The 16,333-nt window shown below is 35.8% G+C and overlaps 1 protein-coding gene across 1 annotated transcript; it reads right to left on the bottom strand.

Moving 5' to 3' along the window:
• Positions 1-432: 432 nt before the first annotated feature.
• Positions 433-2,952, bottom strand: LOC114720324 (pentatricopeptide repeat-containing protein At3g58590). Its single transcript, XM_028905967.1, has one exon. It carries the CDS (start codon positions 2,806-2,808, stop codon positions 604-606), a length of 2,205 nt encoding a protein of 734 aa, XP_028761800.1. The 5' UTR covers positions 2,809-2,952; the 3' UTR covers positions 433-603.
• Positions 2,953-16,333: the final 13,381 nt, after the last annotated feature.

Genomic DNA, 16,333 nt, shown 5'->3' with positions numbered 1-16,333 from the left:
GAACTGATTATATTGGCTATTACCTTTAGCATTTTCATTTCGAGGAATGAAAAAGGAACGGAGATGAGGATGGAACAGAAAGGCGAATGACTTGGCATTACCAAATGCGTTGTTTGGTATGTTCTAGATAAAAATGAAACCACTTTTATAATAATGTTCTTAGCAATTTTTCTTTTTTCATTTTTATAGCAAGAAACGCATCTGGCTTATTATCTCTTATTCCTTCGTGTCCGTCTTGGTCCATTAGCTCATCAATGAAATGGCCAGTACAGTCAAATGGAAGAAAGAATGGTAGAGGGAATGAGTTTTATGCAGACCAAATACTGTGAAAATCTAATCATACACCATTTTCCTTTCTTGTTTCCAGTTATTTTAATTTGTCACGCCGAACAGACTTTCATTTTTTTCTCACTGAAGACGGCAACTATATACTAATCCAAAAGAAAATACAACGAATAAAATTTGTTCTAACCGTTCAGTGCTTCATCATCCACCATATCTGACATCCCTTAAACAACGTGGTGGTTCATCAAATAACAAAAAGTCATGTTGACCGGAGGGAAAAAAAAAAACAATAAAGTCATGTGGAGTAATTAGTTTTGTCTAAACAAGTCGATTTGCAGTTTCTTGTCTCTTGTAGCCTTCAAGGAAGCTACGCCATATATTAGCATTTGGAGGAAAAGGCATGCTTGCAATGACTTTCTCAGCTTCCACAATGCATCCATTTTTAGCCAAAAGGTCGACTATCTGGTGATAATGATCAATTTCTGGTTGAATCCCGTAAATCATTGTCATTTTCCTGAAAAATTCCATCCCTTCGCTTACTAATCCACCATATCTGCAAGCTGATAGCACTGCTCGGAGAGTTAGTGCATCGGGCTTCAACCCTGTCATCTCCATTTCCCGGAATCTCGTTAGTGCCTCATGAGGATAACCATTCAGCCCAAGGGCAGTAATCAAAGCTGTCCACGTAATTAGGTTTCTATCTTCTATTTCTCCAAAAATTTTCACCGAACTATCAATGCTTCCACACTTCCCATACATGTCAATAAGTAAATTGCTCAAAAATGTGTCACCATTATTGATATCAGTCTTTAAAATAAGTCCGTGAAGAGAACTGCCCAATGCCAAACTACAGAGTTTGGTACTCACACAGAGAAGGCTCGTAAATGAGTAATTATCAGGATGGATATCAGCAGAACGCATATGCTTGAACAGCTCGAAAACGTCATGATAATAATTGCTCCGAGCACATGCTGCAATGACAATATTCCAAGATACAACATCTGGTTTTTCTAGCAAGGAAAGAAATTTCAGTGTTTCATTGTACTGGCGAGTTCTGTTATAGATACCAGCAATGACGTTTGATGGGACAACAGGAAGTGGATTATTAAGATCTTTGACAAAGGCCATGGCTTCGTTTATGAGACCATTTCGAGTGTAAGACATAAGAAGAGAACTTAATACGTAATCATAATTCTCATATCCCATTCTTATAATTAAACAATGAAGCTGATGCAGGTCTGACGCCAATGATGACTTAAGAACGGCTGAAAAGGAAAACTCATTAGGTCGGTAACCCAATTGAAGCATTTGTTGTAGTAAAATAACAGATGCGGAAGAGCATTTATTTGAGTAGCCCAAAATCAGAGCATTCCACGATACCAAATTCTTGTCTTCTAGGTCATGAAAAGAGTTATGGGCATACTCCAATTCTCCGCATTTAGCATAGAAGTCTACTAATGCTGTGCCCACAATAACATCAGATTTAAAACCATTCTTGATAACCTTAGCATGGATGAAATCACCATAGACTGGAATTTTCAAATTAGTGCACGAGTTGATAACAACTACAAATGTGGCCTGACTAGGCATCAATCCTCTGCTGGACATATTTGAAAAGAGCTTCAATGCCATTTGGGGCCTCTCACTTTTGGCCCACGCATCAATGATTATATTCCACGACACAACGTTCTGAATCGGCATCTGCTCAAACAATTTTTCTGCCAAGACTATGCCCTTACAATTGACATACATTCTGATAAGAGAACTAGCCGCACTAACTTGACAATCGAACCCGCATTTAGTCATTAAACCATGCAAGAGTTCACCGTATTTCAAGCTCTGTTTTGAACCAAGTGCAGACAAAACGGAACCAAAAGAATATTCAGACAAGGAAACCCCCATCCTTACAAGATCACGGAACATAAGAAGACAATCTTCAACAGTCCCATTATGCGCCAAAACAGACAACATTGAATTCCATGTAACCAAGCTCTTTCGGGGTATATCCTCGAACACTGAAAACACTTCATCCAAGCAACCATGTCTCCCAAAAAAACCCAACAAATTAGTCCCCACAAAAGCATCAGCACAAAAAAGCCCATTCTTTATGCTGAAAGCATGTAACTGAACGCCCTGAGCAAGATTAAGTGATTCGCACAACAGTAGTCCACTCAGTGTGTATTGGGTTGGCCGTAATACATGACGCCTCATTTCACAGAATAAATCCCAAGCCTCGATCACATCCCCACTTCGACCATATTCAACAATAAGTGTATTATAAGAAACAACAGTCTTCTGAGGCAATGAGTCAAACAGCTTACGTGCAAGTACCGGCTGGCCAAATGATAGATAACCAGACATGATATTGTTGTTGATGAATGCAGATTGATTTGGAATTGGACCCATTGTGACAGTGAGAGCATGTAGAGATTTTGTTTCTTTGAGGGAACGAATTGAAGAGCACGCGTTGAGCAACCTGCGAAGACGTTGGCCATGTCGAAGAAGCTCTTCGCAGCTACTCATGCGCGGGATGGCGGTCAATTAAAAGTTTACAACAGTGAACTTTAAATCTTGGTTCTCAATTAGATCCGCCGGGATAGCGAACCTCACGTTGATGGATTGAGGCCATAGCCTCCGTCGTTTGGGCCTATCAATTAGAGGCTGTCCTTAAATTGGGCCACAGAAAAATGGCCTGTATAGCATCTAGCCCACTAGCAATTTCATTTACATTTTTGGACCAACAGAGTTTTATTTGTCATTTTCCGGGAAAGAATATATTTTCAAGCCGGACGATCATTAGTAACGTTTGCCCACATTTAGTTTGCTCCGTTAAGTCCGTTAGTTCCCACGCTGCATGTGAAGGCCAAATGATGATGACGGGGAAGTAACGACGTCAAATGATCCTTATATGATGTAACGGGTAGAGCAGTAAAGCGCACAGGCGCCAAAATGTGAAAGAGGAGAAATTGGAGAAGACTCCTGCAACCGGAGAGGGCGAGAAGACAGTAAGCTGCTGCAACGCGAAATAAAATCGCCGGCGGGGGAGGATTGAATCGCTCTGGGCAGCCACATTATATATATATGTATGTATAGCCAAACCCAAAAAAATTTAGCATAAATTTTCATCAGAAGATGAAGACACTTCCCAAAATTCCAACTTCCTGGTTTTAAAAAAACAACCCAATATCACCACTTGACCATAATACGAAGAAGTAAAATCGAAATTCTGTGTACTGGGACAATGAATTGCATATAGCCATCTACATTCTCAAGACACAAATATGATCACAACTGCGTAATCACACTCATAGCCTACTAAGGATCTTGCGCCACATCTGGAAACCCCGCCAGGCGGCAGATTTAATCCAGATTGAAAGAAATGAAGAACGAACGAACAGTCATCGGAAGGGTTTGGAATGAGCAACATATAAGGAAAGGAGGAACTTACCTGTGTTCTGAGCTCTGGGTCTGAAGCGAACGCCGGAGAGCACAAGAAATAGAGGTACTTGACCCCAATCTCTTCTTCGTCGACCTCTTTTCCTTCTGCAGTGTTGCTCTCTCCCTTTCAATCTCCTCTTTCTTCCCTCTCACTCATAGCCTGCTTCTACTGTGCCCGCCGCCAACTCCCTCGTTGGTTTCCCTTCCCCTTGCTTCCTCTCCTTTTCTCTTCCGGCCGATCACCAGAACGCAGCGGGCCCTGCGGCTATAGTTAAAGAATTTTAAAAAATATGAAAAAAAGCATTTGATATTTTTTAAAATAAATGGATAATTAAAAACACGACTCAGATAAGCTGAAAATATCCAAATAAAAAGAATAGTTACAGATTATTATTATTTAGAGATTTTTAGAGTTTGTGATATCTTTTGAGATTTCTGCTCTAAAAGATAATTTATTATTTAGTTATCTTAAAAAGTTTACAACATCTTTATATATCTCATGACATTCTCTCTTATATACTGCACCGATTTCTCAAAATAATGAGCAATTTGCTTTTTTTTAGATATTCGGATTATTTTTAAAAATTAAACAAGTATCATAAATTTCAAAAAATAGATATTTTTTCATGGAAAAAAAAAACCTTAAACAAATTGCCTAGTTAACTACCAAATATGGAATTTTCAATTGCCAATGGTTAATTGTTTCAAAGGTATTATCACATAAGATCCCGAATTCGAACTTGAGATTGGCATATTTGTGTACGTGCATGCGTTATATTATAAAGAAGGAAAATTAAATTTTCAATTTTACATATATAGATATATATATATATATATATATATGTAGGTAAATCAAGATGCTGATGCACAACGCTCCACTTGTAATAAGAGAGTAGAGGCCACAACACCTCACTCGTCATGTCATCCTTGGAACTTTAATAAATCATGAATGTATCGTTTCACGCCTATACATGATAACGTCTTATAGAAGAATTATTCTAGAAAAGGTAGTTAAAAGCAAAGGCTATATATTCGATAGCGAAATTAGTTTTTTCTCTGTTTTCTCAGTCAATTAATTGTGACTTTACGTCAGTCTATAAATATATACCTCATCATCAAATGGACCTAAGCTAGCTAAAAGCTGTTTCTGATACAACTCACACGTGTCTTTCAGAAGTATTATATTCATTTAATTTGTACATATGAATCTGCAAATTAAACAGCATTTGGTTGGCATTATTGTGGGCGAAAAACAAAAGAGCCACCACGATATACGAAAGGAAAGAGATCTCCGAGCTGTGTTACTGCTTATATATGTCACAAAAGGGAAAACAATAAGGACAAGAACAACCACTATAGTCGACAACGACAGTGGTTTAATGATGTCTGGGATCTGGCCCTCCAGGACTCCGGCGCTTGGAGGAGTAATATATGTTCCCAGAAAAGAGGCCTGCTAGGTGAAAGGTTGCCTTAACTTGCTTTGATTCTTGGGGAAGTTGAAAGGAAACCTGTTTATCTGACGGCTTCTTCCTCTCTAACAAGGCCTCATCCTCAACTAATACTCGACGACTTTCCAACTTATGAGCACTTGATAATATCACTGACACAATAATAAGCCATATCACCACCTTCTGCTTTGAGTTAGCCATCTTATGACACATCAATTTTGGTGCTCATTCCAAACGAATATCCACACCCTTATATAGGCCAGAACCCCCTTCCTTTTCAAATGTGTAATTAGCGACGTAAGCTTTCACTAACAGTATTTTATATATGTTGTGTTAGTCCTCTTCATCTCCTTCTTTTTAATTTTAAGCATGCATGATAATCAATCTAATATTTCCCTCCAAATTAGAATATTCAGCCACAGGGCTGATAAAATTCAAACTCTCGTATCATTAAACATATAATAAACTCCTTATAATGAAGCTGAGAAATCCGTACTCGAAAAAGAAACGAGTCATGGGAAAGTGACGTCTTTGGCCTGCTCCAAGAGATTCTTACATATACTAAAGAGACACAAGTTTAGTGAAAAGTCATATATACGGATATTCAGTTTTGTTGGCTAGTTGTTCTTCCGTAGGTGCCATAGTCTATTATCTGTCCAATCGTTTTAATTGGTGTCGTCGAAACGCATTATCATCATTCATCACAACTTTGTATTTATAAAATCTCGGATTAAGCTGCCCCACTACTAGTAAACTTGGAATATGCAACGTGTGAGATATGTATATATGAAACCAAACTCCTTCGATCCTTATGAGGCTTCGAAAGGTCACTCTCATCAGGAGTTCATAAAAACAGTAAATTTCATTTTGAGAAGAACATCAAAATATACTACTATCTCGGGTCTTTAATATAAAACCTCATTTGACTTTTATTTTGATAATAAATATAAGATCTCAATCCACTTTGTCTCTCATATTTTTTATTTTTTCTTAAGATGGTCCTTCTAATAATGGTAGTTCTAGTTAATACACTTGATTAGCAAGGATATTTTAGGAAAAACAACACATATTTATTACAAATAACTAACTTAACTCATTTTCTTAATCTACTCAAATTAGCCAATTAGTTTTTATATTTAGGACCGGCCATAGTATTTCTGTACTGATTGAGCACAGATCATCATGTGTATGATTCTATCCAGGTTTTAATTGACTGGACATAACTTTTTTCATATCAAGAACAGAGCGAAGGCATTGATAATAACTGAGAGTTAAGGAGAAGACTCTGATGAGAGGAAGCAATTGGCTAGAAGGCGAATCTAATTAATTAATCGTAAAAATGACGTTTTCTGAATAATAAACACAAAATGATGGAGACAACATGGTGTAAAGTATTCCAAGACAAATGTGGTGCGGCGAACACGAACACATATGTAGTGGGATGGCACGCAGAGATGTGAACGTCATCCGCATATATCTTAACCTTCACTGCTTCTTTGCATTTCTCATTAAATACTGTCAACAAATTAATATTAAAATTGGGTGCACGGAAATGAGAGGATTTAAGAGAGGTTTTTATATACTTGCTTAATTGATCATGTCATGTATGTTACTTAGCAGAGACATATCAGGTTCGTTTTTTAAGTTAATGTTTTATATTGAACATTATATTTTGGGTCAGTTTGACTTATTTATTTCATGGTCCCAGTTGTTAGCAAAATGTAAATACAAATGATTTTGAATTAATTTGATTAATTATTGACTAGAGACGAGAGCTAGTTAGTTGGGCAACTTATTATTATGTCATTGTGGAAATCTGCATCTGACGGACAAACAGGACATTGAGAAATGTCAAACCATGCAGCTTAATGGATGTAAGTGTTTGATGACAACTAAGGCACTAATACTCTACAGCTAGTCTTAGGCAATTTTTATCAGATAATGGAATGTGGATGTGTGGACGTCATCATTACCGAAAACAAAAATCTAACTATTTAAGTATATTGGACACACACACACAATGAAAATATGCATGGCCTAAGCTAGTGATCAGTTGACTTAATTCTCCTTCTCAGTTGCACCTTCAATTTGAGTTGATTTAACTAATTAATTGGCAAATTCAAAATCAAAACTAATTGTTAAGTGGAATTTGGCTGGCGCAAATATGATTCCGAGTTCGAAAAGTGTCGTAATTTGGGATGCAAGTTGGTAGCATGTATGATGAAGAAATTAAAATATAAATGCAAAAGTCATTAGGTCACCAGTAACGTGACACCCAACGAATAACATCAAAAATGGCATTAGGGGAAGGCAATTTGTTTACCTAATAACATCAACTTGAAGCATGCCAACGTTGTATATTGGTTTAGGTCTTGATTCCCGCATTATGCTGACTCATATAGCTGGCTAGCTAGTTTGATTCCATCACTTTCCTCAAGCACCTAAAGATCAAATTGGCTAACGTAGGTAACAGGTTAATGCAACGGATCGATCAGGTTAATATCTTCAGGGACTTGCGAAATTGATTCAGCTTTATATGCAAAGCTCATGAGGCTGATGACGATAACGCGGCTGAATCTGAATCCTCTTTTGCCAACGTACGTACGTGCTGCTCCTATCTTATTGGTCTCCCATGTACTACTTCCGGTCTTCAATATAAAAAATAATTTGACTTTTAATTTAATTCTAATTGTGTCTCATGCTTATATATTTTTTCTAAGGTAGTTATTGACTGTAGTAATTGCACATTTTAAATATTTAATCAAATGACACTTGATTAAAAAAAGTATTTTAGAGAAGACAACACCTATTTATTATAAATAATTAACTTAATTAATTTTTTTAATGTACTTAAATTAGTCAATTAATCCTTATATTAAGTAGCAGAGGAAGTAATAATTAGCTATCAATGCAGTCATTTCAGTTTTTGATGTGCCATTAATTTAAAAAAATTTTCCAAAGTATAATCCTGGAGAGAAATTCTGAAGTAACTAAACTGATTCAATTAATGAAAGATTTAAGTCACAACGTGGTCTGATCGGTAGGGGTGAAAACAGGTCAGGCCAGGCCAGGCTTCACCCTTAACAGGCTAAGCCTGTGGTGAAGTCTATTGGCTTGAGCCTGGCCTGTGGCCTGTGAAAGGCCTTTTACTCGACCTGAGCCTAGCTTGTAATCAAGCCTGGCTTGGCCTGTGGCCTGTTAAAAATCCTGTATTTTTAAAAAATTTTAAACATGTATAAATAAATTCAAAATTACAATATCTCTATCCAAATTATCTAAAATACAAACAAAAAATATGAAATAACTAACACAATTTGTTATTGTTACAATTACAAGAAATCATCAAACCGTGAAGCATCAAATCTTCAACACAACAATTTCTTCTTCTTGTTCAAACACCTTAGGAGAAGAAATCAAATATATATTAGATCATAACAAAACTTAATAAGTAATAAATATATGAAGCGATAGGCAGAATTAAAATGACTAATAGTATATACGCTATTCCAAAGTTCTTACAGAGCACAAATGATATAATCAGCTATAATTTATAACCTGTCCAAAGTTCTTACAAAATCACAATATGATATTCCAGATGCCAAAATCCAGAAGATAACAGTTTATATGAACACGAACGAATCACGTACCATAAACGAAAGAATTGAAGGCAAAGCACAACTAGATATATATATATATATCTGTCAACATAAGCCACGTACCTGAGAATAGAGGTTGGAGTCGCAGCGTCAGTGAATAGCAATGGCATGAAGAATGAAAGAATTGAAGAGGCAAAGCACGAACTACGGATTGAAGAGGCAAAGAACAAAATGGAAGAGGCAAAGCACAAACGATAAATGAAAGAATCAAAGAATGGAAGAATGGATTCAAGCAAACATGAAGGTTGCAACTTGCGATTTGCGTCAGTACGTGTGCGAGCTGCTATGAGCTTGTGACTGCAGTGTGCCGTGTGGCGACTAGCGAGGAAGAATAGAAGAAGCCAACGGCCGAACAGGAACACCTTGACCTAGGTTAAACTTCAGGTAGATTGTTGCAAATTTACAATTTTAACCCTAAAAAAATAATAACAGGCCCAGGCAGCCTGACAGGCCTAATAGGCTTGTGAGTGAGCCTGAGCCTGGCCTGATAAGATAAACAGGCCTTTTTACAGGCCTGAGCCTGCTCTTTTATTTAAATAGGTCAGGCCAGGCCACAGGCCGCCTGGCCTATTTCCATCTCTACTGATCAGCTTATTGGCCAGATCCATCTGGAGTTCCCAAGAGGGCAAGACCAAAGGTCGAGGCTCGTTCATTGTTGTACCATTGAGAACTTGTTTAGTTTCTCATTTAAATTGGCTAAGGTACGTAACAAGTAGTTATCGACTTTGCTTCTTCTTCTTCATTTGGCAAAATGAAATTCATTCAAACCTACATAAATCCTTAAATTCTAATTCAAACACACATGGAGTTTCCGATCCGTACTTTGCTAACGTACGATATCTCAGTATATAGAATTTAGGATTAACACGTAACTTCTCTTATTCTAGACATTATTGCTGATCATATATATTTTTGGAGTTAAATGTTAAAATAAATAGATGGTCAGAAGGGAGACAAGAGGAACGACAAAAGGAAGATAAAGCCATTCCATATGATACATATGATCGAATTCAAGGGATACAAAGCCAGCTAAGGACACATTTTATTTGTTTATTTCAGCTACCCGTTTAACAGCAGATTGATGGAAGGTGAAGTTTAAGGAGAGACTATAGTAGTACTATAGAAAGAGTGGTGAATTAGTGGTGCCGAGGATCGGGGCCCTGAGGACTTAATCGTTTGGAGGAGTAATAAGGGTTTCTGCTGACTCTGCCAAAGTTTTCTGTGAGTTGCTTCAATTTTTGAAGCAATGGTGACGAAATCTGCTGCTTCGCTGGGTTCTTCTTCTCAAGCAAGGGCTCAACTAATGCACGACCTTCCACCTTACCATAAGCGACTGACAGTATCTCCAAAACTATGAACCATATCACCACAATTTTCCTAATGTTGGCCATTATTAATTCTGGTGATGACTCCCCAGGAATATCCCCTCACGTCCTTATATATTGTTCTTCCTCTTCCCTTTTCCATTTTTTCCTTGAAAAAAGTTTAGATGAGATGAGTCAGGCTCACTAGGCTCTGGGTATGTTTTCAGGCTCAAAGAGTGCTTAATGTGATACTTACAGATTATCTATTAATATTAATAAGGTCCACACATCAGTAGAAAAATTTTAATTCATGACCTTGTGAATTATAAATCAAATCCTTATCAACTGAACCTACCTTTGTCTTCCCTTTTCCATTTTTAGCCAGACCTTCAAATTTATAATCATCCCCAACATTTTCTCTCTCTCTCATTTGTTAGTTTGCCAAAGCTTTTACCAATTGAATTAAAATTGAATCTCCAGAGTAATTTCAGATGAAACATGAAAGTGCGTAAAAAAAAAACAAGAAGAAAATTAAAAAAAATAGACAACGTAGAATAACATGAACCGGGTGCAAACAGCCGGTACCACCCATGAGCATCCTACGATAACAACTTGATAAAGGCATGCTTAATTAGTTAAATATTCGTCTTTAGATTTTGCTCGCGAGGAAGAGACTATTATTTGAAAACCTTGAATTAGAAATTGTGAAAATAGATAATATTTAACTCTCACATACACACGCATTATATTAATGTGTAGTTATATAATATTGTGTAGTTAACCTGTGGTGTCGGAGCACAAACGAGAAAAAGAAAGGAGTAAATATAATGACGTCTTAGACATATAGAATCCAAAACGAGATTCCGCGGATGAGTTATAATATAGGAATATACCAAACAAATACGAGTTAAGTGAAGTGAGCTCATGTGGATTCCCATTCGTCATGTTGCATCCTAATTCATTTCATTGGAGAATAATCGAAGATGCATCCGACCATCTAATGGAATTTAAGGTGCTAATTAATTAATTTGCGCCGACGTACCCACTCTGAGTTGTGAATTATATCAAAGACCCTTCAAAGAGCAGAAAGGACGTTTATACTTATGCACCTTTGAAAGGCCGCTTAATTAGAAACCAATCATCCCATTCTTCTTTCTTGTGGAGGGCGTGGGAGCTTACGTATAAGTGTATCTATATACGACTATAACTATAACTTGTCACCATCACCTTTAGCCAGCAATAAATGTAAGAGTTTGTTAAAAAGTTAGTGATGATATTGATCCATTTTATTTTTTATATTTATTACTCGTCTGGTTCTATTTATAAAGTAGAAATATAAGATTTTTTTAAATTCTATTTAAAAGTTATTTTATTAAATTTTCAGCACGAATGTAATATTTTGTCATTCATTTATTATAGTGTAGATTTTTTTTTGAAATATGTACATATTAAATAGAAGTAAAGTAGAGAAGTTGTTATATTTTAATGGAGAGTTAATACAGTTTGAGATTTTTTTTTTGCCTGTGTAAAATACGTTACAAGTGCCTTATCAATAGGACTAGAAGAATATTTTTCTCCAAACTAATTTATCTAACTCATAATTTATATACAACATAATCTAATGTTACGTAACAATATTTTAGAGAAGTTATACTATATTTGTTAGAATTAAGTAATTTATTTAACTATATTAAATTTCTAAAATGATAGTTAAGTAGTTCTTATATTAATAAATGAAAGATTACCATCTATCTATTCTTCACAAAGTTTCGGTAGGTATAAAGAAAAGGGTCTGAAGTATTCGAAGCTAGATGAACTATATAATAACTTATATGCCCTTTAGAGTAATTAAGGGGGGGACGGAGTATAAAATAACTTTTTTCAAAATAATTTAAGTAAAGTTAGTATTATTCATAATTTATTTGACTTTTATACACATTAAATTTATCATGTTCTTCATTATACTCATCTTTTTAACGTCCCAAACTTATGTGAAGAATTTAATTTATGTTGAAAACATAGTAAAGATCACACAAGATATGGGAAAAATTGAAAGAATAATAAACATGCATGGTTGCATGAGGACCACAGGCAATGTTCATAACTTGTAATAAGTAACACTATTTTCTGTAAATTCTAATTTATCTTGATGTATAGATCTAACTTTGGCCAAAAGAAAACACACACACAAGTTGATATATGCTTCGTAAGAGTGATGAATGAATACAAACTTTTTTTGTTGGGTTGTATATTTGTGCATGCAGTTGTGAATGTCATGCGCATATATCTTGTCAATTAATTGTGACTTGGAATCCATTTCGAAATAATCCAAAAATTATCGAAGAGGATGAGCAATATAGTAGAATAAACTATGAAAACGCTGCATACGGACAATATTTTGTTTTGTTTTTTTTTTTGGGGGGCGGGGATGTGCAAGGTTTTTCTAGGTACAAGTGAAAGTAGTTATATTTTATAAGCACAAGCTAGCGTGTTATTGTACAGATGGCCTTTTGACCTCTGGTATTGAGGGTCAGGTGTTGTGTTGTCAACGTGAAGCATTTTTCCCCCCCGGATAATAATGTAAGAAACATGTATAAAAGAGAAAAGTTAATTAGTGATTTCAAAATTAATAAGCTTAATAGATATTACCTCCGGTTCTTAATATAAAATCTCGTTTGATTTTTATTTTGATCCTAAATATAAGATTTCAATTTATTGTGTCTTTCATATATATTTATGCATTAATTTTTTTTCTAAGATAGTCCTTCTAATAATGATAGTTTTAGCCAATATACTTGATTAGCAAGGATATTTTAAGAAAGATAACACAACACCTATTTATTACAAATAATTAATTTAACTTATTTTTTAATCTCTTCAAATTAATCAACAAATTTTTATATTTAAGACAGGAAGTAATATTATATACAACGCATATGTATGAGTGATCGATGACGATAAGGCATTGATTTTATGCTACTCTTGGGGTACTTTTTGGAGGTATATGGATATTGATTGATAATAATGAATTAACGATATTGAAAGCTTTTTTTCCAATGTTTGGGCCAACATAACGGAACATATGTTATTGTTGACATCACTACTTGTGGAAAAAGAAAGAACTCCACACAAATAATTAATTAAAATGATCAGTACAAAAGATTAAGATGTCCGAAAGCAACAAGTTTACATCATTAGCACACTATAAACACACCCATTTGATATTGCATTGGATGATGCATTTTTCCCCACAAGCCCGGCTTTATGCTGACTCGTGTTTTTTTTTTTTTTTGGGTTTTTAATTTTCCTTAAGCAAGAGCCATATGCATCAAGGAAGCTGCGCCTCGAGAATGCCTCTCAGGGAAGGAGGAAAGATGATACGAAGAATAAGGTACAGGACTACAGGGTAAATATTAAAGGAAGTGTTTGATGCAGTATATGTTCAGAGAGAATACCAAATTTACTGATGATGTTAATGTAATGTTCTTGTGTAACTTGAAATTCTCCAAATACTCTTCCGGTCCTAATTATAAGACCCAATTGACTTATTTGAGGAGATTAAGGAAGTAAGTTAAGTTGGTTATTTATAATAAATAAGTGTTGTCGTTCCTAAAATATCCTTGCTAATTAAGTATATTGGCTAAAACTATCATTATTAGAAGGATTATCTTGGAAAAAAATGTATAAATATAAGAGACAAAATGGATTGGGGTCTTATAATTAGGATCAAATAAAAAGTCAAATGGGATCTTATAATAAGGACCGGAGGAGTAATTAATAAGCGAACACGTCAACTACTTGTGTTTTGATTTGATTCCGACTGTGTCTTCCAGTTTGTGGCGTTTGATTGTTGATGGAATATTAAGAAGGATCTATATAAGATGGTGATTCTGGATCCACCTACCACCCATACAGTGCACCCGACAAGTGAAACACGGCTCCCCTGGCTCGCCTTCTTCTTCTTCTTCTTCTTCATCATCACTGCGACCGCATGGGATCATAAACAGTTGAATGTTTTTTGTGGTGTTGGATTCTTAGAAGTTTACACAGAGTGATTAATTAATGGTGGATTATCGAATAGTGATTGATAATCGATGAAATCAAAGAATTATTGATGGATGTGCGATGTTGGCGGTTTGTTTGATTAGTGAGTAGAGTAGCATTATGATCTGATATATTAATCCTGTGGGTGGAAGCCAAGCAGGATGGAATATACGTGCTTTCACAATCACACTGCTTTGATTCTCATCCTTTATATATATATACACCAGAAGAATTGCACTCCCGAAGTCGATTAAAGTTGATCCTCAATATCATCAGCTTTATCAATTGGCTCTGCAAGTACTTGTCAAGGAACCATATCTCACCGTGCAAGGTGTGTGTGTGTGTGTGTGTGTGTGTGGGTATCAAATGTAATATACGACAGTAAATGTTGGATCTTGAGGGTACAGAGGCGCTTCTCTAAGCTGGGTTTTGATTCAACAAAGATAAGTTTCAAGATAAATTAGGTGTGAATTTTGTCGCAGTAAGTTTTTATTCAAGAGTAGTGTTATGCTTCAATCTATAATCAAATAGAGAGGTCAGCTTAGTTGGGTTTTTCGTTTGGGGCGTGAGGAAGGACCATTATGAGATTGAGATGGCGGGTCAGGTTGCTCGACGTCCAAAGTCCATAGTCTGGATTTGGATTTCACTTTTTGTGGCCCCAACAAAAGACATATAGGGGCTTCACTTCACTACGTGGCCTTTAAGCCCGCTGCTTTGTCATTTAAATTAAAATAAATGCTAATAATCATAGGGAAAATAAAGTATTGCAAAATTATAAATTATGTTACACTGCAATACTATTTAACTGAGTAAGAAGTAAAATATAACTTTAAGGACTAAAAATAAAAATTTGAGAATAGTACTTCAAATTTTTTATCTGTAGTATTTAAAGTTATATTTTACTGATTTTAATGTTCAAAATGTTTTCTGATTTTATCCCATTTGAATGCTTAAAAAACAAAGAAAATAAGGAGAGAAAAAATCAAATAATGCGGATGCGGATTGGGCGGGTAAGAAAGGAACGAACACGGCAACCCCCGCAAATTTTCAGTTTCGGCTCGGCTCTCAAATTTTGAATCTTCCTTCTTCCACCCGATAAATATTTATATTCTTGTAGAGACTAGAGATTATGAACTTCGCATGAGAAATTCACATTTGCTAATTATTTTCGTATTTTCCATGGAAACATGCTTAGCAAGTTTAGGTATATTGATAATTTGTGTAACGTTCTCAACAATTTTTTGTTTTTAAATAACATATTCTGTCAATTTGTTTTTATTCAAAAAAAAAAACCCAAAAACTTCATTCCAGTTATTACCAAATACCAATAATACCAATACCAGTGATTAGACCACTGAATGTAATCCCCAGTCATTCGGTCAATGGTGAACTAAACATTTTTTTAAAAATTTTCTAGTACTCTGGATTGATTTTCTGAGGATACTTATATTGATAATTCTGATCTTGATTAACCTTAACTAATGTAAAATTATTTAATAAAATCCCTGACAAGGGAGAAGGGAAGATTGACCTCAAGATCACGATTCACGAAGACCAAATTCGAAAGCCGAAACGGAAAACATAAATGTGTTTGTGAATTTCGGATTGTGAAATGAAACTAACGATAATGAATCCTTTCAATTTCATCCGAATCGCATCTGGGAACTGCGCTGCCCCGGTTCCATTAGTCCAATTCCCCCATCACATTATAAACACCAGGGTATAAAAACAGTAGAAAATAGATGGAAGTGTGTCAATCTATCTGAATCCCATCCTCAACGATTTGGAACAGCAGACCCGATGCAATGGATTGGAAATGGCATTTGTTTTTCGACTAGAATTGGACAGTGGCAAAATTGACAGAGGAGGAGGTATGGCGGCATTTTCTGGAGCCGAGTTGATGAAGAGATCGGTGATGTCGGCGAGAGGAATCCTGTTGATCTTGACCCGTCTTCTTCTCTTCTTCTTGAAGCAAGGAGCAACTGGAGGTATGAGGCACTTTTTCGGAAGCGGTGGGGCATTCTCCTTGTTACACTGATCCGGCGGCGACGCGACGGTGACCTCCTCCATTGCCGATAAACCTGAATACTGTCTGAGAAACAAGAGGGTTTAGGGCGGAGGAGGAGGGGGGATTAGATGGAGAGAAGCAATGGGAGGA

The sequence above is a fragment of the Neltuma alba genome, unplaced genomic scaffold (assembly GCF_004799145.2).
Source record: "Neltuma alba isolate B1F8T4 unplaced genomic scaffold, ASM479914v2 tig00011972_pilon, whole genome shotgun sequence".
NCBI lineage: Eukaryota > Viridiplantae > Streptophyta > Magnoliopsida > Fabales > Fabaceae > Neltuma > Neltuma alba.
Note: the sequence above shows the minus strand (reverse complement) of the source record. Positions and strands in the feature narration are given on the sequence as shown.

Bases quoted from the DNA above. Each gene is read 5' to 3' on its own strand.
- LOC114720324 (XM_028905967.1), bottom strand. From the start codon at position 2,808: ATGAGTAGCTGCGAAGAGCTTCTTCGACATGGCCAACGTCTTCGCAGG.